Source organism: Odocoileus virginianus, chromosome 27, assembly GCF_023699985.2.
Source record: "Odocoileus virginianus isolate 20LAN1187 ecotype Illinois chromosome 27, Ovbor_1.2, whole genome shotgun sequence".
Taxonomy (NCBI): Eukaryota; Metazoa; Chordata; class Mammalia; order Artiodactyla; family Cervidae; genus Odocoileus; species Odocoileus virginianus.
In genome coordinates, this window is record NC_069700.1 from 6930485 (window position 1) to 6955464 (window position 24980).

At 45.4% G+C, this 24980-nt stretch overlaps 1 protein-coding gene across 12 annotated transcripts in view; it reads left to right on the forward strand.

The window, feature by feature from the left end:
• Positions 1 to 24980, forward strand: part of PHACTR1 (phosphatase and actin regulator 1) — a 491697-nt gene that overhangs the window by 428180 nt on the left and 38537 nt on the right. For all 12 annotated transcript variants that reach the window (XM_070457043.1, XM_070457047.1, XM_070457042.1 and 9 more), the window contains one exon: positions 10415 to 10736. In XM_070457043.1, the coding sequence (XP_070313144.1) occupies positions 10415 to 10736 (322 nt within the window). The remainder of the gene's footprint in view (positions 1 to 10414; positions 10737 to 24980) is intronic.

Genomic DNA, 24980 nt, shown 5'->3' on the forward strand with positions numbered 1-24980 from the left:
AAAGGGCCTTCTTAAGCCTCCCTGTAAACATAACCACTGTATATCATTTATCTAACAAAAAAAGTCAAATACGCGTTTACTTTTTCTTTGCCCTCACTGATGTCTTATGAACCGGTCCTCATGTTACTAAAATACTCCACAGAGTGATTTTGTTAGCTACATTGTAAGTGAAAGAAAGTGAAGTCAGTCAGTCCTGTCTGACTCTGTGACTCCCTGGATTGTAGCCTATCAGGCTCCTCCATCCATGGGATTTTCCAGGCAAAAGTACCGGATGGTAATGGGTTGCCATTAATTAAATGAGGAAGCCTTTTAAGGGGTTTCTATCTTCCTTATTATAAAAACTCAATATCTCAACAATGTACATATATTTTTATAAGCATTTCTGAGTTTTTCCTCACTTATTCCTGGTATGAGAATTGCTCATTCTGATTCTAGAAGCAAATTATGTACTTTTAAGGTCCATGTACATTTTAAGACTGAGATGCCAAAGTTCCCTTGAGAAAGCTTAAATATTGAAAAAATAAACTCCTATATGTAGTACATATTTATTCAGCACACCTAACTGTAGGCAGAATACTGTGCTAGGTATCAAACTATGACAGGTCAGTACATATGTATATATACAATTATGAATATATACTCAGAAGTAGAATGCCAGAATAACTACTGTTGGTGTAAACCCTGCAGTTCAGCACAGTCTGATAAAAAGGCTCCTGGAGAGCATGAAACTCGAGCCCACCCTTAAGGCATGAAGGACTTAAAGAGAATGAGGAAAGGCTCGGAGGTGGCCCTGCTTCGGGCCAGTGACAAGGAGGCGGCGCTGGGATGGGGGGCCATCTTGGGCTCTGTTGAGAGAGGGTTTTCTAGGCCTACCTACCATGGGAGCATTTAGATTTTATTCCCAATGCAGTGGGGAGCCTTTGGAAGTTTTTGAGCTGGGGAGTGAGTGATGGGGTGAAAACTAGACTTTAAAATACATTCCTGGGTCCTTGTGTAAAATGAACCAGAAGAAGAGAAGGTTGACAGCCGAACTGAGAAGCCAGGGAAGCCACCTGTGTGCCTCATTCTCCAGAAGTACTAGTTGAGTTAAATCGAACAATGTGAGGCAGAGAGATACTTTCAGAGGCCGCTCCAGTTGTTGAAACAGAAGCTGAAATGATCAACTGATGGCAGTGGGAAGAGAGAGAATGGATGAGTAAATAAGACATTTTAAAAGAAGAATTAGCAGGGACTCCCCTGGTGGTCCCGTGGTTGGGACTTTGCCTTCCAGTGCATAGGGTGTGAGTTCGATCCCTGGTCAGGGAACTAAGATCCCACATGCCTCGTGGCCAAAAAACCAAAGCATGAAAAACAGAAGTCATATTGTAACAAATACACTAAAGACTTTAAACATGGCCCACACCAGAAGTCTTTTAAAAAAAATCAAAATAAAAGAAGAATTGACAGTATTTTCTTTAAAAAAGAAACACTGCCCTGTAATTTATTTACCTAATTAAGAACTTCAGCCACAGCCTGGCGTTTCCAGAATTCTCTTGCTCTGTTAGCCTTGTCTCTCTGGCTCCCCTTGTTCTTTCCCAAGAGAGTAAATTTTACCCATTATCTGTACATCTCGCTTCCATAGAGCTTGGGCCAAATGGATAAAAATATATATATATGTGAAAGCTGATGATCTCTTACCGTATTGTACCTGGTAGCCACTTAAATATGATGACGAAGAGACAGGCACAGATGTGTACAGGGTACAAGTGTGGTGCTTCCCCTTCGGGATTAAACTCGATTGAACTTGCTTCGTTTTTGTAAGTGAACCCTCCGTCACAGTCTGCATCACCATGAGGCAGCCACGTTAACCCCGTTCTGTTACTAATTACTCTAGAGACATCTGGGCCATGTCAGAAGAAATTAATAAACTGAGAATTCTAGCAGAACTCTTAAATTGAGACTTGGGAGTTTTAGCGTGTTCTCGGTGTCTGTTGTTCTGTGGACATTTTTAGAAGGAAACAGACAACAGTTTGAAAGACACCATGCGTGATTAATAGAAAGTGACAGTGGTTAATGGCCCGGTGGACGCTGGAGGAAGCATGAACCTGGACTTGGACCACAGCTAGGTACATGCCGGGGAAGATACGCAGAAATATCTCTGCTTTGGCATTTGCTTCCATTTAATCCAGAAAACCATAATTAACTTGGAGATTGTCTCATGCATTTTCTCAGTTCTTCAGCCGGTAGATAGAAGCCCGCTTGCTCCCCTAAACTATCTTTCTTCTTCTCTTGTTGTCATCCTCATCCAACTTATCTCCAACATCAGTATGTGCACAGCAGATATAATGTAGGATTAGGAGTGGCTGGGCATTAACTTCCTTTCCATTCTGGAAGGACAGTATACCCAGCAGAGCTCGTTGCATAACCAATATGATCTGAGATGAATAATTTTCAAAAGGTATTCTTCTTAGAAGGATGGCTGACCCCAGAAGAAAAGGGTGGTAGAAGCAAAAAATATTGTCTCCTACTTTTCTGAGTCTTTATCAATCACCTCTCCAGCCATCCTGGCTCCAGAAATTAAATATTAAACATTGCATGAATAATCTATTCCTTCTGCATAAGGTACCTGCGATTAGGTACCCCACAGGAGCCACTGGAATGAAGGATAATCAATTTATGTGATAGCTGAACTTCACAGTCTGACAATCACACTTAGGTGATAATGGCAGGTGCCATTTTTTGGAAAAATTTACAGTACTAGTATCTTTATTCTTTCTTTTTCATAGAGGAGGAAAAGGAAATTCAGAGAAGTTAAATAACTTAGTCATGGTGAAATATCTAGATAGACTCTATCCATTTCATTTTATTCTAGAGTCCTCACTTGTCACCATTAGTTTACGCTATCTCCACTAAGATACCTATTCTTTAAATTTGTGAAAATGAAATCATTAGTTTTCTTCACGTTTTGTTTGTTTGGGTTGGCTTTTTTGGTTCCTTGCTTTTTAATCTATTTAAGAAATTAGAAAATCTGCTTTTTTTGTATAACTCAGAGGCAAAAAAAAAATCTGCCCTTTGAAAATAAATAACTTTTTTAAGGTAGTTAACTATAAAAGGAAAAAGTAGTCAAGTTGGGTTTCAAAGCACATGCTAGAAAGAGACAGTCTGAGGATCAAGATGGGGCTGATCACATGGGAAGCACATGACCACCGTTGGAAACATACAATTCAGCAAAGAAAGGAACTCTTGCTGATCCTCAAAAACAAGCCCTTCTACTAATGTGACTTTGTAGCATTGTCTTTAGAGCCTGAAATACAGGGAAACTTAACTGTATTACCAGAACTGGTTGATTGCTAGTTTCAAAGTTAAGAAGTATTTGCAACTGCAAATTTCCCTGCCAGACAGCATCCATGGCCTGTGGCATTTTTTCAGCCCCAGCAGGTGTCTAATGAGAATCCTCTCTGCAGAGCTTGTCAAGGTAAAACCAGTATTTCTATTTAGCGCCTGTCTCTCTAGTTTTGAGGCATGTCCATAGTGGGTTGTTCTACAGTCACATTCTCATCTGTCAGCTCACGGTGTGGCTCTGTCGCTGTCTGATCCTCTGGCCCCATTTCTCCCCGAGAATATCCCACCGCCCTCCTGGTCTCCTCTTTCAGCTCTTTCAGCTTCCTCTCCAACTCTCCCAAATCACCCAGCCCCTTTCATCTCTGTCCCTGCCTTCCTTCCTGGCTTTCTACTCAGAAAGTGCAAGAAACTGATGATTAGAGCATTGGACCCTGAACCTCAACTGTGCTTTTAAATAGAAAAAAAAAAAATGGATAGAAACTCAGAAACCTCCTAAAGAAGTTTAGGGTTCACAATCTCTGGATAACTGATACTTTGAAGAAATGGGAAATTTACCTGAGTTTAATCTTTATACCCATTTCTCCCTAGTGTTCTGGTCCTGATTGTCTTTTCTCAAAATTCAGAAATTCTTTTCTTAGTGAATCTGTCTGTTGATGAAACATGTTTAAAAGGATGCTTTCTGCTCTGACCTCTGTGATCAAGGCAAAGACTGCAGCCAAGTACCTTTTGGTTTTTGGTAGTGTTGTTAGGGTGCAGATTTAATTCACTTGGCACTTTTCTTTTTGTGGTGAAAACATATAAAATTTACCACCTTAACCATTTAAAAATGTACAGTCAATAATGTTATATATAATCATATTGCACAATGGATTTCCAGGACTTTTTCATCTTGCAAAATTGACATTCTGCCTATTAAACACTCTCCCCTTTATCTCTCCTCAACCCTGGTAACCACCTTTTTACTCCTTGTTTCTATGAATTTCACTACTCTGTTAGTTGCTCAGTTATGTCTGATTCTTTGCAACCCCATGGACTGTAGCCTGCTAGACTCTTCTGCCCGTGGAATTCTCCAGGCAAGAATACTGGAGTGGGTTTCCATCTCCTTCTCCAGGGGATCTTCCTCACCCAGGGGTCGAACGCGGGTCTCCTGCCTTGCAGGCAAATTCTTTACTGTCTGAGCCACCAGGGAAGCCTGATTTGTCTTTCTGCGGCTGGCTTTTTTCATTGAGCGTATTATGCTCAAGGTTCATCCACAGTGTGGCTCGCGTGGATTTCCTTGCTTTGTTAAGTCTGAGTGGTGCTTATGTTTTGTGTGTTTTTTGCACTATGAGCAAAGTACTCTTCCAACCTTAACACAGTTTATAAAAAGTGTTCTCTTATCAGCTCTCAGAGTTGTAGATGGTTGTAAGCTACAGAAAATGTTTAATCTGAAGATGTATAAACATGGTTCTGAAGAAATTCAAATAGTAAGAGATCAAATCCTTTTGAAAGAATCAGGAAAACCATGGTAGAGAAGGATGTATTTAAGACAGGCCTTAAAGATGAGCAAGACAAGTAGGGATCACAGGGGAGGTTGCCAGGAAGTAGGAAGCAGGGTTCAGAGAGGCTCATGCATTCAAGGCATAGCATGTTCATGACATGGCTTAGCGTGTTCATGGCATGGCAAATGGCTCAGCTTGGCAGGAGTGTGCGATTCTCCTAGGGAAATCAAGAATGATCAGGCCAGCAGTGGGTTGAAAGGAAACTGGAGAACCTTGAAAGCTGTGGTGAGGGAGGTAACTTTTTGGAGGAGGAAGTGGACATCTTTTGTGGGCCTTTAGCTACAATTGCTTGATTTCATCCAAGCCTGTCTCCCTGACGTTGCTTGGATAAAATGGATGCTGCTGCTGTTGAATGGATTTACAAGTGGATGGATGAATGTAACTGAGGCTATCCAGTGTCTCCCTGAAAATGCAGAAGGCACCCAGTTGCCGCCCCTGACTCTTCCTCTTGGACATTGTTTAACCGTCCCAGGAGCACGTTTCCCTTCGCAGTGGGGATTTGGTCTGCCTTGTGCCCTGAGGGTCCTTAGCTATTACCCCTCAGCACCTGGACAGAGAGCCCCATGCAGAGGTGTTAAAAGAGGAGCTTGAGATCGTTTGCCCAAGAGTTCGTAGCGGTTGTTTTCTTCTTTAGGAGAATCTGTGCACATTGTCCTCCATCTCTGAGTGCTGCTGAAAATGAAATGCGATTCTCATGTGTTCTGTAGTATTTAAAGGAAATGTGATAACCTAGGTAAAAAAGCCACCCCTCATAAGAGTAGCAGTTAAACATGAGAGTCATCCATTGGGCAAACTTATGGTCCAGCCTTAGGTGTCAGCAAGTACACTGGGAATCGCATGGGGAAATGGGGACGCTCTGCAGATGGTTTAGACCATTCACCACCATCACTGTAAATGCAGGAAATCTGAGCATGTCCTCCAACAGTGAATAAATATCGTGCATCAGGTGGATGGAGAGTTAGAGATGAACTGTGGCCATCCCCATCTTTGCTTCATAAAACATGGATCTAGCTTGAACTTCTTGGTTCAACCATGAATGTACTACCTCTTTTTTTCCATGTTTCAAGCAGCGTTTATTTTTTCCTTTATTAAAAATTTTTCTATAATGGAAACTTCCAAACATATACATGGGTAGATTATTATGGTTAACTTCTATGTACCCCTTGGTTAGACCAGTCTTGTTTCATCCTTAAGCCTCTGATGGTCCTCTCCCATAGAATTATTTTGAATCAAACCTCAGATATCTTATCTTCCATCCACAAATATATATTTTTTTAATGGGAGTATAATTCACAATGTTATGTTAGTTTCTGCTGTGTAGTGTGTAATCAGTTGCTCAGTCGTGTCCAACTCTTTGAGATCCCATGGACTGTAGCCCACCAGGCTCCTCTGTACATGGGATTTCCTAGGCAAGAATACTAGAGTGGGTTGCCATTCCCCTCTCCAGAGGATCTTCCTGCCCCAAGGATCGAACCTGTGTCTCCTGCATTGCATGCGGATTCTTTACCATCTGAGCTATCAGGGAATGAGGTTAGTTTCTGCTATGCTACCTCTTAGTAGAGAGATACTCTATGTAGTATTTTGTTGTCTATGATCTAAATTTACTGCTTTTGAACCTCACAGAGAGAGCCCCTGGTTCCAGGGTTCTGAGACCAGACCAGCGTGTGTCTGTTTGCTTCTAGGACTTTGAGATTTTGATTTGACTCCCTCCTAGCCTTTGCCTGGATGGTCACAAACAGCAGTCCTCCCTGGGGGGCACATCCAGTGCGGGCTCCTTTCTGCTGCCCACCTCCGGACCCTCTCACCTTCCTTCACATCTGTCATGTGGAAAGCTCGGGTTCAGCCACCCCGATATTGATATCGCTTTCCTGGCCTCTCATTGCCTGGTCTTCCTGGGAGCAATAGCCCAAGTCAGCATTGGTGAAAAAGTAAACCAGAGGATGAGTTTTTATCCATAACTTATCATTTCTAACAAAATACTGATCTTAGGAACAAATGTGTGTTCTCACGATTATATCTGCAGTTCTGACTCTTTGAGAGCACTTTCCTGACAATGAAAAATGTGTAATTTGACTTTTACAAGATTGAATAAAGTTGCAGGAGAGCTGACGTGCCCAAGTGACCCAGCTGGCTGGTGAACAGCCCCTCCATGGCCCAGTGTCACCAGCATCTCAGCGAGGCCACCCGGGGAGGTGACAGGGAGGATCCACTTAAAAACAAAATTGTCTCTTTGCCAAGTGCCTCTGAAACAAAGTCAGGGGCTGGGGATGCCTATGTGATCATGGCCCTTCTTTTAGGATTTTGGCAGGTTCTGGACTTAGTCCTCACCACGTCAGGCGTCCACTGTGGTGTCTGTGTGCGAGGCTGGTTCAGGAGACCTAGGCAGGCTGATGGCATTGAAACCTAATCACTTGTTACTCTTCTGTCCCTCTCACCACGAGGGGTCAGTCGACACATTTTTTGCCTTTCCAGGCGTTTGACCAAAAAAGGGCCAGCCTACCTTACAGTCCCTAAAGTGGCCCGAAGGGATTAGCGGAGCCATCCTTGCAGCCCAGGGAACCTGATTCCATCGTTTGTGATGTTGTTCAGTTGCTCAGTCACGTCTGACCGTTTGCAACCCCGTGGACTGCAGCACGCCGGGCCTCCCTGTCCCTCACTATCTCCTGCTGTTTGCTCAAACTCATGTTCATTGAGTCGTTAACTATGTCATCCAACCATCTCATCCTCTGTCGCCCCCTTCTCCTCCTCCCCTCAATCTTTCCCAGCATCAAGGTCTTTTCCAGTAAGTCAGTTCTTCGCATCAGGTGGCCAAAGTATTGGAGCTTCAGCATCAGTCCTTCCAATGAATATTCAGGACTGATTTCTTTTAGGATGGACTGGTTGGATCTCCTCGCAGTCCAAGGGACTCTCAAGAGTCTTCTCCAGCACCACAATTCAAAAGTATCAATTCTTCAGTGCTCTGCCTTCTGGTTTGCGGTACTGGACTCTGAATTTCCTTATAAACTTAAGTATGCTTCTTGTAAACTCTTCATGTTTTTGAATGGATGCCTGTATCCGCGAAAGGAGATCAGAGATTCTGACTCACTGGAGCCAGGTGGCAAATGACTGAGAAATTCTTACATCACTTTGGTCCATTAGGATGCTGAGTGCTGCTGTCATTGATGACACTGTCTGATACAGCAGCAGTTACAAATGCCTCTGTAGGTGCTCCAGCTGGTGTTAACTGAAGAGGGGAGGAGAGAGGCTGGGGGTGGATCCATTTAGCCCAGGCTCGTTCTGTGCGTAGACTGCAATGCTCTGACGCCAGGCTCCACTACAGAAGTCATCTGGGGTTTTCATTTTCTTGTCTGAAGTCATAAGCCAGAGCTGTGTCAGGTTTAGAAATACAGCCCTCTTGGGTTTTATAGCTCTGTGACATAGCTGGGGTTTATTTTTCGTGTTCTCTGGAACTGAATTTTGCTCTTTCCACTCCATCAGCAGAGACAGATTTATGAATGTACTGAGTCTCGATCAGTCTGGCTGCAGAAGACCCATCCATTTCTAAGTCAGCAAGCAGAGAGCTTTGCCTATACCTCATTTATCGTTACCGATGCAGGAGGTCATGTGTGTCCTCCCATCACCCATAAATACCATGCGTCAGAGAGATGCAAAATGTGTTCAGGGAGATGCTGTCAAAGTAAAGGAAGCATTTTTAATCCCTGGATTTTTAGATATAAAAGTGCCTGGGTCCCAAGAAGCGTAGATACATTTCTTAGCTAATTAATAGCAGAGCGCTTCCCTGCTGGCTCAGATGGTAGAGAATCCGCCTGCAGTGCAGGAGTCCAGGGTTTGATCCCCGGGTCGGGAAGATCCCCTGGAGGAGGGCATGGCAACCCACTCCAGTCCTATGGACAGTGGAACCTGGCGGGCTACAGTCTGTGGGGTCAAAAAGAGTTGGACATGGCTGAGCAACTATCCCCACCACCCCAACACACACACACAGTTAACAGCAGAGCGTCAGGTTTTCTAAGTCCTGGTTCTGCGTCCTCTCCACGGGGGCTCAGTACTAATGCGGGGCTGTGCGCGTTGGAATGGCGCAGTGGAGCCTGGAGGGCCTTGCCATTTTCCCTTCCCTCAGGGCCATGTTGCAGACATGGGAAACTTCTAGGGTGATGCCTTGGAAACCTCTGTGCTCTGCTATGTGATTCACCGTCACCAGCTTTTTTCACCCACTTAGTTACAGTGAATGTCAGGGAAGTCACTTATAATGGTGATGGACAGGGAAGCCTGGCGTGCTGCAGTCCATGGCGTCTCAGAGTCAGACACGACTGAGCGACTGAACTGAACGGCTGATGATGAAACACCACGCGCTCTGTTGCTTTCTCAGCTTCTGTCTTCTGCCTCCCAGGCTGGGAAGAATCAGGCCAGATGGACTCTCACAGGGGCAGCCAGAGTCCTATTCGTGATAGGACTCAGATATATGTCATGCTTTGCAGTTTACAAAGCATGTCCACATTATCTTGTCTGACCCTCACAACAAGCCGTGGGAGAAGCCTAGTATGTATTATTCTTTTTTTCAGAATGAATTAAGACAGCATTTGTTACCTATCATGGCAACCCACTCCAGTATCCTTGCGTGGAAAATCCCATGGACAGAGGAGCCTGGTGGGCTACAGTCCATGGGGTTGCAGAGTCGGACATGACTAAGCAAGCAAGCAGATGTTACCTATCAAGGACTATACTGGGTGTATTTTTGCTCAAGTCCGCTGCTAACTTGTTTGGGGATTTTGTAGAATTCTTAAAAAGTGTCCTTTGGAGGAATTGATTACACAGAGCTGCGCCTTCCTCTGGGATGACTCAAACCCAGACCTCAGGGTGGGTTTCAGCCCCCTCATCCCCTCACATGGAGATGGTGTAGATGTGAATCTATTTACTCCTCACAATGGACCTGGAGGGTGGACAGCACTCCCTTTCTATGGATGGGAAAACTGAGGCTCAGGGGATGTCAGAGCAGAACAGCAGGGCTTCTTGGTCATGCTCTGTGACCCTGAATGCTGTAAAGCGTGGGATAATTGTCCCCAGATGCGGGAATTAAGGTCGGTGGCGTTACAGTCACCTCTGGAGGGACACGCCCGTAGTGGGCTTGAATTCAGCCTGGCTTCTAATCCCGCGCCTATTAGAGACTGCCAGCCAAGAGGCTGTTTTCCCATTACAGTGGCAAAATTGTCGGCATTGTGCATATCCTAAAAAAGGTCTCTTGAAAGATCCTTGGGTTTCCATGCGCAGAAGAGCACGTCCCCGCTTCCTGCTGGTGAGCCTCAGTCTGACAGCGGGGTGGCACACGTCCCCAGCACCTGGGTCCCTGCGTGCTTCGAGCAGGAAGGGAGAGCTGTCGGTTGAGTGCCACTCACACAGCTCGCTGAGAGGCACTCACCCGCCGGTTCTTCAGGTGGTGCGTTTCATCTCAGGGCCCCATCCCAAGGGCCACGGGCCCAGGTGGGCATCCATGGTGTTCTAGGTTTTTCCTGACGCCCCTGAACTCACGTCTGCCTCTCGCCTTCCTTCCGCTGCAGATCCTGGCGCCCCCGTGAAATTGCCTTGCCTGCCAGTGAAGCTGTCGCCTCCGCTACCTCCAAAGAAAGTCATGATCTGTATGCCTGTGGGGGGGCCAGAGCTCTCCCTGGCGTCCTACGCTGCCCAGAAGAGTGGCCCGCAGGGGGGAGCCCAGCACCACCACACCGTCCTGCCCTCCCAGATCCAGCATCAGCTACAGTACGGCAGCCTGGGCCAGCACCTCCCCTCCACCACCGGCTCCCTCCCCCTGCACCCCTCGGGCTGCAGGATGATCGAGGAGCTGAACAAAACGCTGGCCATGACCATGCAGAGGCTGGAGAGGTGAGGGAGGGGGTGGGGGAGGGCGGGAGGGGAGGGCTTGTCTGGGGTGGCCAGGTGGGATTGGGGCATCTGACCACAGCCAGCGCAAGGGCTGGCACTCCTGCCAGCGTGGGGCAGGGGGCAGTGGTGGGGGACGGCGGCTTGAAAGCGAAATCAGACCAAAATCTGAATGTCAAGAGAAGTTTGGAGGGAAGAAACATCTTGCCAGTTGCCAGACTAGAACAATCACATTTATCATGAGGTAGTGTGTATATATATATGTGAGTGTGTGTATATGGGGGTGAGTGGATAGATGAATGGACACATGGATGGATGGGTAGTACATATTGTGATTCTGTAGGCATTAACATTTTTTGGAAATGTATACACATCATTATTAATATGGTAACCCCAAGGGCAGAGAGATGGGAGAAAATCTTTTGACATTTTGTCTCTTTCTGTACTGCTTAATTTTTGATTTTGTGTATATTACTTATGTGAAAAGCAATGCAGATGTAGAATAAGAAAAGATGATCACAGCTAGAGCAGTGCTAGAAAAGCAAAGAAATGGGAAGAGCTACACCTTGTTCTCACTGATAGAGGAAGCGGCAGATGAAGTCCGATTTAAGAGCTTGAGCCTTGAATAAGTGCCTCCAACCTGCGAAGTCTCCTCTTTCATCAGATTCTGCCTCCAGGGGGAAGCCGAGGACAGGCCTGTAGTAGCAACCCTAACCCCCCACCAGCCAGGGAGAGCAGTTCTGAATTGCTCGTGTTTGTGTTCAGATACCACCTCGCTTGTGCCCAAGAGGTGGCTGTTTCCCAGGGTGATTCCAAGGCGTGTTGCTTGACTTTGTTCTGTGGCGTGACCAGAAGGTAGTGTTGCAGCCTCGCGTGGGGCGTGTCTGGGCTGGGGTCCCGGGTGCCTGCGCCAGGCTAGACAGCTGGGTCCTGCCAACGGGCTGCACTGAGCCTCAGCCTTAAGAGCCCGGCCAACCGCCAGGCAGAGATGGACACAGTTGGGAGCTGCCCTGGTACCTTGGACGGTAAAGAATCTGCCTGCAGTGCAGGAGAGCCCCGTTCAGTCCCTGGGTCAGGAAGATCCCCAGGGGACCCACTCTGGTATTCTTGCCTGGAGAATTCCCTGGACAGAGGAGCCTGGGGAGCAACAGTCCATGGGGTCTCAAAGAGTCGGACATGACTGAGCAACTTTTAACTTTTCAGTTTTTCCTGCCTCTCAGTGGCTTTTTCCCTCCCTCTGTCTCAGCCAAGTAGTCTATGTTTGGGATATTAATGACTCCAAGGGAAGTTGTTATCACTAAGAATTCTGACTTGATTGGTTCACATTAATATCGCCCCTTACTGGCGGTGGCAGGGGGGGAGGGGGAATTATTTGGGCTATTGCCAGCATTTTCAACTGCTGTTCTTATTTTTTTTTTAATGAATGTGTCTCATGTTTTTAAAGTATTTACTTATTTATTTGGCTGCACCGGGTCTTAATTGCAACCTGCAGGATCTTTAGTTGCAACAAGTGGAATCTAGCTCCTTGACCAAGGATCAAACCCAGGCCCCCTGCGTTGGGAGTGTGGAGTCTTAGCCACTAGACCACCAGGAATTCCCTCAACTACTATAATTGTTAATGAGGGCAATAATAATGTAAAATTTGGATGGCATTTTTCAGTCTATTACATGCTTTATTATCATTTTAATCCTCACACCACTTAGGGAGACTAAGTCAGCAAAGAACCTAAGGAAGGCTGGGTTCCCCCATACCAGCTGCTCAAGAGAGTAGTTCACAAACTCAGTGCCCTTCTGCAGAAATTGTACAGAAATTGACGCCAAACTTGTAGATACTTTCATAGCAATTTGGCAACTGCTTTCCTGAAGAAGACTAGTGATCAGTAGTTGAGACTTCATGTGTAGGGGGTACAGGTTCGATTCCTGTCAGGGAGTTAAGATCCCACATGCCTTGGGGTCAAAAAACTGAAAAATATAAAACAGAAGCACTACTGTAAACAAATTCAGTACAGAATTTAAAATTGGTCCACGTCAAAAAATTTAAAAAAAAAAAAAACAGACTACTAGCAATGGATGCAATTTCTTCACATCTCCTGTAACCCCCAAGAACATTTTTGCATCTCTTCCGGAAAGATCTGACCATCCAAAAAAGATGCTCACCCAGCATACTAGTAGGATGTCGCTAGGTACATTTTGACTTAAAGCATGCCATTTAGAAAGTTTCCATGAAAAGTACTAACCAATAAGTTATGAGTTATTCCTGATTTCCCTGTGTCTTTGTAGAATATTTCAGTCAAGTATAGACCAATGAATAGGTCTGTTGGACCTACACTGGGTCAAGTTCTTTATTGAAATGAATCAGAGAACAAGTGGGGAAGGAGGGAGATACTGGGATTTTGCAGGTGGGTGAGATCAGAGGAAGGACAGATTCCAGGATAACTCACCCCATTGTCCAGAAGGTCTGATTACTGCAGAGTTCTTTCTTCTTCTTATAATTCCCTTGTCCCAGTCTTATTTCTCATCTTCCTTTCCTATGAGAGACTTTTAAATCTTTGAAGATAGCTAATATTCCCTTTATCTAGTGATTTATCTCTTTCAAGGTAATACTTTCATCAATCATGTATTGAGGTGGTTTCTAGACCCTTTTCTTTCTTATTTGTGTTCTCCCAAAATTACTCTAAATCTGTTTTGATTTGTATGAATGTTCTTAACCATTACCCTAAACTATGTCTGATGACACTGAAGCCTCTAGTTAGTTAAAGCGCTTTGTCGTTGCTCAGTCGCTATGTAGTATCCAAAGCTTTGTGACTCCTTGGACTGAGCATGCCAGGCTTCCCTGTTCTCCAATATCTCCCAGAGTCTGCCCAAACTCATATCCATTGAGTTGATGATGCTGTCTAATCATCTTGCCCTCTGTCACCTTTTTCTCCTCCTGCCCTCAATCATTCCCAGCATCGGGGTCTTTTCCAGTGAGTCAGCTCTTTGCATCAGGTGGCCAAAGTATTGCAGTTTCAGCATCAGTCCTTCTAATGAATATTCAGGGTTGATCTTTAGGATGGACTGGTTGGATCTCCTTGCAGTCCAAGGGACTCTCAAGAGTCTTCTGCAACATCACAGTTCAAAAGCATCAGTTCTTCAGCGCTCAGCTTTCTTTATGGTCCAACAGCTACTGCTGCTGGAGAAACCATAGCTTTGACTGTACTGATCTTTGTAAGGAAAGCAACATGGAGCTGGCTCTCTCGATTTGGGAGAGGGCTGCAGGAGGAGGGAACTGGAGACCATCTTCTGTGTTCATCAAAGTCACTGGGAAGCTTGGCCAGGCTGGAGGTGGTCCCTGCATCACGGCTAAGTACATGGGCTCTAGAATCTAACTGCCAGGGTTGCAGTCTCAGAGATCACACTTCTTTTTGCCTTTGATTCCTCATCTTTCTAACAGGGTTAATAATAACACCACCAACCTCGATAGGGTTGTTCATGAGGAACAAATGACAATCAGTCCACCTCAGTCGTCTTATTATACAGCATACAGTAAATGTCTGTAAATTAATGATAGTGAAAATTAAGCAAAATTCTACCACACACGAAATTGACCTTGAGTGCCCTTAGAAGGCATATTGCAAATTGATCCAATCTTGTTGGAAATTTTGGGTCAGTTTCCCAGCATTAGATCATCTTCGTTTATTTTCTCTTCACTGATGAGTCACATCGTTTTTGAAGGTGACTCTGCAGGGTGGCCCCAGGGCCTCCTTCTGCAGCAGCATAGCTGCCTCCCAGGTCCACCTCTTCTGTCCTGACCCTCTTTCTTCGACAGTGACTGAGGCTTGGGCCTGGCCAGGAGCCCACTGTCAGCTGCTTTTCCTCTCCCCAAGGAAAGAGCTTGAGCGCATCCCAGAGGAGCTGGGGAGGATGGAGGTGTGGGTGGTATGGGAGCCCCCGCTGTCACTGCTGCTGCCCACCCATGCTCCCCCCTGCCCTGGCGGGGATGGAGAGATGCTGCTGGGGCACGTGGCGCACTGGCCCAGTGAATCAGGGACGGACCGTCACGGCGCCCAGTTCTGCTCGGGGCTCCCCATCCTGCCCCGGAGCCAGGAGTGGCTGAGCATCCAGACCCCAGTGACCAGGGTGCTGCAGGAGGTGGGAGGGAGCCTGACCTCTGGGTCTCTTTCCCTCCCTCCTCCACCTCCAGTGTTCCTGGAGCTCCTCACCCTCAGAATCGTCAGCGCTCGCTGCTGCCCTGCTGGTGATACAGCCCTGCCCTCAGTGTGGCTTGGAGCCTGCTGGGAGCACACCCTGGGCAGTCACTACCTGCCAGGGCGCAGGAGGTGGGGGGCATCCTGGGGAGCAGGGCAGGGGGCCCGCTGGTAGGTGGGCTTCTCTGGAGAGCTGCATTTAAACTGACATCTAAGAGACGGAAAGAACCGGGGGGCGGGGGAGAGGGGAAAAGGAATGAGAGAATATTCTAGGCGGATTAAAGCAAGGAGTGATAACTCCAAACTGGGCGATGAGATTTTTAATAAGAAAAGGCAGGAAGTTGACAGTTATGCGCCAGGTTTTTAGAGAACCATAGGGAATGAGGGAAACCACAGAGATTGTCATCTGACGTAAGGAGAGCCTGGGAACCTTTGGAGAGAACACAGATCTTTTTAAAAGATCAGGCTGGCCACTGTCCCAAGTGGTTTACTCGTGCTTCATAAAGAAAAACCCTACAGGTGAGATCATCTGCTCATGGCCTGCTCAACTCTTTAATTCCATATCATGAAATTAACCCTTATGTGAATATTTTTAGAAATAATGGTTTTCCCAGAGGAGTTGTATATCTGTGTTAATATGGATAGTCCAGACCAACAATGGCCAACCAGACTCAGAAAGGCTTCCAGAACCATGTTGAACTCTTATTAATGAGGACAATAATAATGTAAAATTATTATCAGTAAAATACTAAGTACTGCATACATTAGCTAGGAATTATATTACTACCTGTCCAGATTATTGAAAAAGGGACAGTTTCAACATTGGACAGAAGAAATTGAAATCAGTAACCCCCCCAAAAAAATCCCTTCAATCTTTATTAGTTCTATTATTCTATCATTATCTACAGACCTTCAGAGATCACAGTTCATTTATAATTGTTAGGCGAGTGTATGCTCCTCGGTTCTTTGTCTCGTCACAACAAAAATTTGGAGTGACGGACGTTAAAGCCCCTTGGCGGTCACAGCGCTCGGAGGACAGACCGTGTTATAGCTCTCAGGTCTCAAACGGACCGTGTTATAGCTCTTAAATAAATCAGTGTTACAGCTCTATTTATTTAGATAATAGCAGGAAAATCCATCTTCGAGGCATGAGGGCACGTCGATCCAAAGACGCGAAGAGAAGAGCGCCCCGTCGCGCGGGAGAGCGAGCGAGCGAAGAGGGCGTTGGCTCCCCTTTTTATATGTTTCTCTGTCCCTGGGCCTGTCTTGTGTAAACTGGGCCAGCCAGGAGTGTTGTTTGTTTTACCTGAGGTTCTCACTCCGGTCCTCGGACCTTCCTTTGTTCTATTTTCGCGGGCTTTCCCTTCCAGGTCTTTTAGCCACCACCATTTTGGACTCTTTTTCCCTATTCTAACTACCTAATGTAATCTTAGTATAAAAACATTTCGAGGTGACAGTTTTCTTTATGTGGGCTCCAGGGTCATGGGAAATTCTGAAGAATAACTCTTGACCCTGAACTAGATGGGCCCTTGGGTTTCTTCTAGCTTTATCAGTCTGACATAATTACTGCACTGATTTCTGTCAGTGTTTCCACCTGCAAGTCGGAATGTTCATGTGATGATCGGCAGATATGCCTGGGTACCAGGCAAAAATGAACCTCTGAATACCCGTGTTATCTGATTTGTGAAGTGGCGCTTATTTGAAGAAGTTTGATATTTTGTTCCTCATTTAACAAATGGCATGTATTTTCAAATGAATATGTTTCCAGGGAAAGCATCTCTTTCTTATACTGATGACTACCTCTTCAAAATCTTCTGCAGTTCTGGTGAGGCATTTGTCTCTGACCCTTTGAGGCCAGAGTTATCAGTCTCTTACTTTAGGCCAGTACTTCAGTTTTACAGCGTAAATTTATCATCTGTAAGTGGCTGCATGTGGATAATGTTTTGCAGTGTAATTGCTATTTTAAGGGGTAGGATGAGATTTCAGAGCAAGGTAATGTCACTTAGAGCAAGACAGATCCTTTCCTGCAAGGCTGGTGAGCCAGCTGGTCAGAGGAAGGTTAAAATGAGACTAGATGATTCAGTAACATCTTTCGAAGTCTTAAAGGGATTAAAAAAAGGAAGTATATTTTTCGGAAGAGAATCTGCCACTGAATTTTCCTATGCGTGCATCAGGATACCCTTGCCCGATGACAAGTATCGATCTTTGATCTTCTTGGAAACCATTTATCCAGAAAGATTGTGCAGGCCAAAGATATTGAAAAGGCTAAAGGAAGTGTTTCAATAAACTAATGGATAATATCCATAGTGATTAGTTTATGATAAATTGCTGAGCTTTAAGTACATCCCTTGCTGAAACAGCAACTACCAATATTGATGTTTACGAGTCATTATTCTCTGATCTTGCAGCAGCCTGTGAGTTTAGTAGAAGGATTTCTCCATTTACGTGATGAGGAACCAAAAAAGCAAGATGCTCTACTAATGAGTGGCTCAGCTGGGACCCAAACGTGGTCCTCACTCCAGGTCCTGCCCTCCTGGCCCCACATCCAGACAAGCATGACCTGGGACGTTTCTGACGTCTAGGGGACGAAGTCATGTGGAAGAACCACGCTTTGGTTCCTCCTTGAGAAATGGAGAATGCTCTCTGTCAGACTCTGGGTGTCATATGGTTTTATTCACCACATCCTGACCCCAGACACCATCTCAGAAATGTGGGTCATTGGTCCCTAGAAGGACAGAAAAAGGGATGTGAATGCGTTCGTTTGCATTCACTAGCACCACTGGAAAAAAAGACTGAAAACACATCCTCCACTTAGGAAAGCTCAGTCCCCTGCTCTATATATAGAATGGCATCGTTTCCTGCTGACTAAAGTCCAACAGAAAAACACATCTCCAGTGTTGAGTTTCTTATCTTAGAAGACTGTGATAAGCAACACAATGTGTGCTTGCTTTCCTCCAGGGAAGCTGATTAACTCTTTTCTAGGGTGTCAGTGGTTACTTCTGTCATTTTCCAGCTTCAGGCACTGTGATCTGTAGCATAATTTCTCACACGTTTTTTAGGCTCCAAGAAGAAATGTCCTACTGAAAACTCTCTCTGAAAGCTCTCTTTATGACTCTGTGCAGTCTGAATGACAGAAGCCATTCCTGTTGAAGTTTAATGTCATTTTCAGCATCCTATTGGAGGGGAATAAATTTTCTCTGTCCTTTCAGGAGGTTAATGTCATTGTCTTTTTTTTTTTTCCTTTTGCATTTTAACAATGGTTGCATATGAAATCAAATGCCAGAAAGCAATATCCCTTTATGACACATTTTTCTTTAAAAAATAGTGGTGAAATGATTCCCAGGTATTTTCAGGGAAGATGAAGGATTTAAAATAGTCAGTGATTTTTAATTTCGAAACCTGCCCCTGATTTCCTAGGAGAGTATCAAAGGTGCTTGATAACGGGTAATCCCATGTCCAGGATTATTCACAGTGCTCTATACAAATCTCCCTATTATCATGTGATGTAGATAGAGTGATGGTTATAAAGCTCCCTTGAAAGGGGGCCAACTGTGTAATGACCCTGGTTGTCACCAATGTCTTGGCATGCACTTCTTGATGAATTATTAAAAATAAGCTGCCTCTCCCTCACCCAGTCATGAACAGGAAGGGTAAAACAGTCTCAGCTTTCAAAGTCTGTGGATTTCTTAGAAACGTGTGACTGTTTAAATGATAGGAAAAAGTGGTGAGGGGGGATGGGGGCCTGATGGGGTCCCATTGTGTTCTTTGTCTTTTTTTAATTTAGCTGCACCAGCCCTTAGTTGTGGCACACGGGGTCTTCAATCTTCATTGCAGCATGTGAGATCTTTACTTGCATCATGAGAACTCTTAGTTGTGGCTTGTGGGATTTAGTTCCCTGACCAGGGATCGAACTCAGGCCCCCTGCATTGGGAGTGTGAAGTTTTAGCCACTGGACCATCAGAGGAGCTCCCTGTGTTCTCAGTTTACGTGTCTCCTATTTAGCTTGTTGTTGTTCAGTCACTAAATCATGTCTGACTCTTTGCGACCCCATGGACTGCAGCCCACCAGGCTCCTATGTCTGTGGGATTTCCCAGGCAAGAATACTTACTGGAGTGGGTTGCCGTTTCCTTCTCCGGGGGATCTTCCCAACCCAGGGATCGAACCTGAATCTCCTGCATCTGCAGGCAGATTCTTTACCACTGAACCGCCAGGGAAGCCCCTTACTTCTTTTAGTAGAGTCCACACGGAGAGTTGAATTTTCCAGAAAGAAGACTGGCTAAGTGTTGTTTTTGATGGAGACAGCACCAAGGGGAGAAGAAACAGCTTTGGACTTTCCTGACAGGTCATGGGGACAGTGAAGGCGAAGAGAGTTTGAAATGCATGCTTTTTACTGACTTAGGACTGCCATTTTACTCTCAAGCTTCCGGAATCCTATTTTCGTGTGTCTCTTGTGAATAGAAGTCCTCCTATTTTAAGTAAACTTCTATTTGTTCCTTCTGGCTTATTCAGTTGTTTCATGAAGGAAAGTATTCAGGCACTTCCATCCTCTGGGGAGAAAGTGAGGACACAACAAAGTTGACATCCTCCCAGACTTCCCTTTCACTGGAGGAGGCAGGGGATATGCCAGTGAATGTGTTAGATGCTGTGTACCTACATCTGTACACCGGGGGAGGTACGAAGCAGGGAAGTGAGCATCACCTACTATGGTGATGCCCTTCCGTCCTCAGGGAGCTGCATCCTCACTGCGGCAACAAGAAACCCATTGCATCTCTGCTTCTTACTCATAACACATCTCAGGAAGGTTACGTCATTTGGAGCCATCAAGATAAGGGAACAGAATCTCTTTTTTTTCCCCTGGAGAATAATTTAGGCCCTTTTTGGTGTTAATATAAATTCATTGTAGAATGTCACATAAGAAGAAACCTTCTAACCCAACTAGCTCACCGTACAAAGCAGCCTGACTCTGGACAATCTTACTGAAGGGGCCTGATTGCCAGTGAGCGTAGAGTTGGAAAAACTGTGGTGACCATAAGCTCTCTGTTAGACCATCTATGCTCACATTGTCCCAGGTACCCTGGCCTTCTTCCTTGCCCAGATCTCTGTGCCTTATCTCTCTGGGTTATCTTCTTAAGAACCCTAGTTCGCTATTTCCACATCTTTAATTCTCTGTTCATAGGACACTTTCTCTACACTGGAAGACTATCTAAGGGTCGAGGATGATTATTTTAATGAATTAAATGATGGGAACTGTATTATGACTCCTCTGATTCCTAGAGACTTCAAATATTTGACTGACTTTTCCATCAGTTCCTAAAATGTGGACAAAAAACAAGGCTAGGATATGAAGAGAATGATAATCAGCCTCTGTCTTTGAAAGGCTTGCAGTCATTGGGGGCAGGGAGTAAATGCTTAGATATGTGATTAAAATATAACCCAACAGGTGCTAGAAAAGAGGTGGGATCAGAGGCTGAGGCCACACAGAGGAGGGGCTGGTCTCCACTGAAAAACCAGGAAAAGCTGCTCAAAAGAAATGGCATCAAGGCTGTCCCTGAGGTTGGGTGGGCTGCTGCACCCAAACCCTGAGGGGCTAGTTCTGAGGTGGAGTGATGACGGAGAGCTCACAGTGTGCTTCAGTTCAGTTCAGTTCAGTTCAGTCTGACCAAACCAGCTTGCTCATAAATCACTTCCATTATAGGCAGTTTATTTAGTTGATGATTCTTTTAGAGAAAATAAGTATACTGCACACATTTTAAAAGTGCTTTTCACTTACCTTTGCACTAGCACTTAAAATATGCATTTCTATTTCAAAATGAGATCCATGTGACTTCTGAGCACACTCAGTGCTTAATCCCCAAAGAATGTTGACCTGAGTGGTCTAGAATAGATCTGCTTGCATGAGTCAGCTTTGCCTTGGGGACAATGACAGGTACTCGGGAAGGTGTGGTGACTTTCAGGCTGCTGGAGTGTCATTTTGTAACTCACCCATCTGGGCCACATAACAAGCCTAGCTGCTTCCCTCAGATGGGTTCAGAGCGCCTGTGTTAACAGGGTAACTGCTTTGGGACCACAGCAGGAGCAGAGATAATGCACTCAGCAGAACTGTCACGATGTCAGATGGTTGGTACCGCCCCCAGAGTGCCAGCCTGATACACAGCAGGTCAAGGGATCTGGGCAGTTCACCCTTCAGCGAATACTGCAGATTCCTGAGCACTCATACCCAGAGAAGACTCACAGCTGAGGATGCAGCAGGTAGCAGAGCTGTCTGCGAACACTAGACCCAGGGATCGAACCCGCATCTCCTGCATTGCAGGAGATTCTTGACCGTCTGAGCCAGCAGGGAAGCCCTATACTCTAGGTCAGTAGTTCCCAAATGGGCAGCTTTGCCCCCCAGAGGACACTGGACAATATCTGATGATGCTCGGGGTTGTCACCACCAGAGGAGATGACACTCGCATCCAGTGGGTAGAGACCAAGACTGCTGCTAAACATCTTACAATACACAGGACAACCCCCACCACAAAGAAGGACCCAGTCCAACCATGCCAAGGTTGAGAGACTCTGGTTGAGGCCAACACAATTGATCAAAATGTTGTATATATATAAATGCACACCTCATTGGTGGTACCTTAATGGAGTTTAAGACAAGCTTTTTAAAAGTTTTAATTGTTGTTATTGTTTTTGTTCAGTCATTATGCCACATCCAGCTCTCTGCGACCCCATGGACTTTAGCTCACCAGGCTCCTCTGTCCTCCACTATCTCCCAGAGTTTGCTCAAATTCACGTCGACTGAGTTGGCAATGTTATCTAACCATCTCATCCTCTGCCGTTCCCTTCTCGTTTTGTCTTCAATCTTTCCCAGCATCACCGTCTTTTCCAGTGAATTGGCTCTTCGCATCAGGTGGCCAAAGTATTGGAACTTCAGCATCAGTTCAGTTCAGTCACTCAGTCATGCCCAACTCTTTGCGACCCCATGGCTTGTAGCATGCCAGGCTTCTCTGTCCATCACCAACTCCCAGAGCTTGTTCAAACTCATGTCCATCGAGTCAGTGATGCCATCCAACCGTCTCATCCTCTGTTGTCCCCTTCTCCTCCTGTCTTCAATCTTTCCAAGCATCAGGGTCTTTTCCAATGAGTCAGTTCTTTGCATTAGGTGGCCAAAGTATTGGAATTTCAGCTTTCCTTTATGATTGACTGGTTTGATCTCCTTGCTGTCCAAGGAACTCTCAAGAGTCTTCTCCAGCACCACAGTTTGAAAGCACCAATTCTTGGGCACTTAGCCTTCTTTATGGTTCAACTCTCACATCCAAAACCATAGCTTTGACTAGTCAGACTTTTGTCAGCAAAGCAATGTGTCTGCTTTTTCATGCACTGTCTAGGTTTGTCATAGCTTTCCTTCCAAGGAGCATGCCTCTTCTGATTTCATGGCTGCAGTCACTGTCCTAGTGATTTTGGAGCCCAAGAAAATAAAATCTGTCACTGCTTCCAGTTTTTCCCCTTCTATCTGCCGTGACATGATGGAACCAGATGCATGATCTTAGTTTTTCTCATGTTGAGTTTTGAGCCAGCTTTCTCACTCTCTTCCTTAACCTTCATCAAGAGGCTCTTTAGTTCCTCTTCACTTTCTGCCATTAGGGTGGTATCATCTGCATATCCGAGGTTATTGATATTTCTCCGGGCAGTCTTGATTCTAGCTCTCTGATTCATCTAGCCTGGCATTTCACATGATGTACTTACTCTATTGCCCTCCACTCTTCCCCAGTAACATATTGGACACCTTCTAACCGGGGGTTGGTGGGGGGGTTCATCTTCCAGTGTCACATCTCTTTGCCTTATCATACTGTTCGTGGAGGTCTCTCAGCAAGAACACTGGGATGGTTTGCTATTCCCTCCTCCAGTGGCCCACATTTTGTGAGAACTCTCCACTATGACCCGTTCGTCTTAGGTGGCCCTGCATGGCATGTCTCATAGCTTCACTGAGTTAGGCAAGTCCCTTCGCCATGACAAGACTGATCCTTGGAGGGGAAATGCTCCTTGGCAGCAGTGGGATTCGAACCTATGTCCCCAAACAACCTGGTGCCTTAATCCAGTGCCTTAGACCACTAGACCATGGTACCCAGTGGCATGTAAAGTTTTTTTTTTTTTGCATGTAAAGTTTTAATAGGTGCATATTTATTTTAACATAAGTTTTAAAGACATACTTAACATAAAACTAGTGATTATAAAGATATTACTTGTATGCCTTATTATATGTACATCTTTTGTATGTGGCCTTAGGATGAAGCTAAATTAATGTTTAAGGTTTTTTTCTGTGTTGACTTAAAATACAAACTAAATAATAGTTTAAGTGGACTGCAAATATGGCTCACACAGAAAAGCTAAGGGGTGAGGGATGATCAGTTCGGTTCAGTTTCTCAGTCGTGTCCGACTCTTTGCGACCCCATAGACGGCAGCACGCCAGGCTTCCCTGTCCATCACCAACTCTAGAGCCTGCTCAAGCTCATGTCCATTGAGTCAGTGATGCCATTCAACCATCTCATCTTCTGTCATCCCCTTATGATAGATGTTAGAAATATTCATTTGGATCAGGGTTCAGGAAACTTTTTCTGTAAAGAACTGAACAGTTGCGACTTCCCTGGTGATCCAGGGGATGAGACTTCATGCTTCCAATGCAGGGGGCATGGGTTTGATTCCTGGTTGGGGAACTAAGATCTCACATGCTCACAACCATGGGGGTGGGGAAGAAAACAGATAGTGAATATTTGAGGCTCTATGACAGCTTCTCAACGCTGCCATTCTGGTGCAAAGATCATCGTGACAGTAGGTAAACACTCGAGTCTTTTCCCCATCCTGACCATTCTAAACCCAGTGTCTAAGATGTATCCTTTAAACTCAATGCCCTGTGACCTCACCGTGACAGGAGAGTGGACACTATTACTTACCCTGGTTAGTAACATCTAAAACATTTACAGAGTCACGGTGCCTGTTTGGTACACATGTTGTTGACAAAGCATGATGTTCTGCCACCTTGCATGAGTATATGTGCATGGTTAGTAGGTTATGTTTAACCAAAATACACAATATTACAAGTATCACAATTGAGTGTTTGGATACAGCATATTGAAACAGAGCAAGTTCAAATTCCAACTGGCTCCTTGACCACCTGTGCCCTCGTGGGCTTATTAATTACCGTCTCAGAGCCTCCATTTCCTGCTTATTAAAATGAGGATAACTGACACCTCTCCTGCAGGGCTGTTATTAACAATGTCATGAGATACTGGAGGTGGAAGTTTGCAGCACAGTGGGCGATACATTCAATAAATGTTCACTTTTTGCTTTTCTACCCCAGTTCTTCCACATATTTGACTCGGGTATTAAGCCGTTACTAAAAGTGCCAGTCAGGTCAGGGGCATATATAGCTCTGTAGTACACTAAAAATACTCCCTGAAAATTAAAGACTGATCTCTTCACTAATACTTTTGAGTATGACTCATCAACCATTTTAAATGCACCTAAATGTCAGGGATTCCAGCCCAGCAGACAATCAGCACTGACTGAGTGCCCATTTACTGTCAGCCACAGTGCCGGGCACCCGCTGCAGACGTGAAGAGGGCATGGTCCCTGCCCCTGGAGGTATCTAGCACTTGGCTGGGGAGGGACAACTCCTCCCCAGATAGTAAGCAAACGGATGTTCCCAGTTTTCAAAATTGTGGAATCTCCCAAGAACCTGAGCAAAGTGTTGCCCAAGACAAGTATTGAAAGGTAAACAGAAATTATCAAGGTGAAGGTTAGATGAGAGCACATCCCAGGCCAGGAGTGTGCAGGGCGTTGTTGCATGTGAACTAGGTGAGTTGTGTGGGGACAGAGGTAGTGGGACAAGGCTGGGGCAGATGATACGAGGTATTGCATGTCAGGCGGTGTTTAAACTGTTGCTTCCAAACTAATGGTTTTCCCTCTCCTCTGGCAGTGAGACCTTTTATTTAGAGCAGGTCTTCTAAGTGACCACACCATTCCAGAAGGTTTTCCCCTTCCTGCCCTTGGCCATCAGAGATGGAGGCAAGAT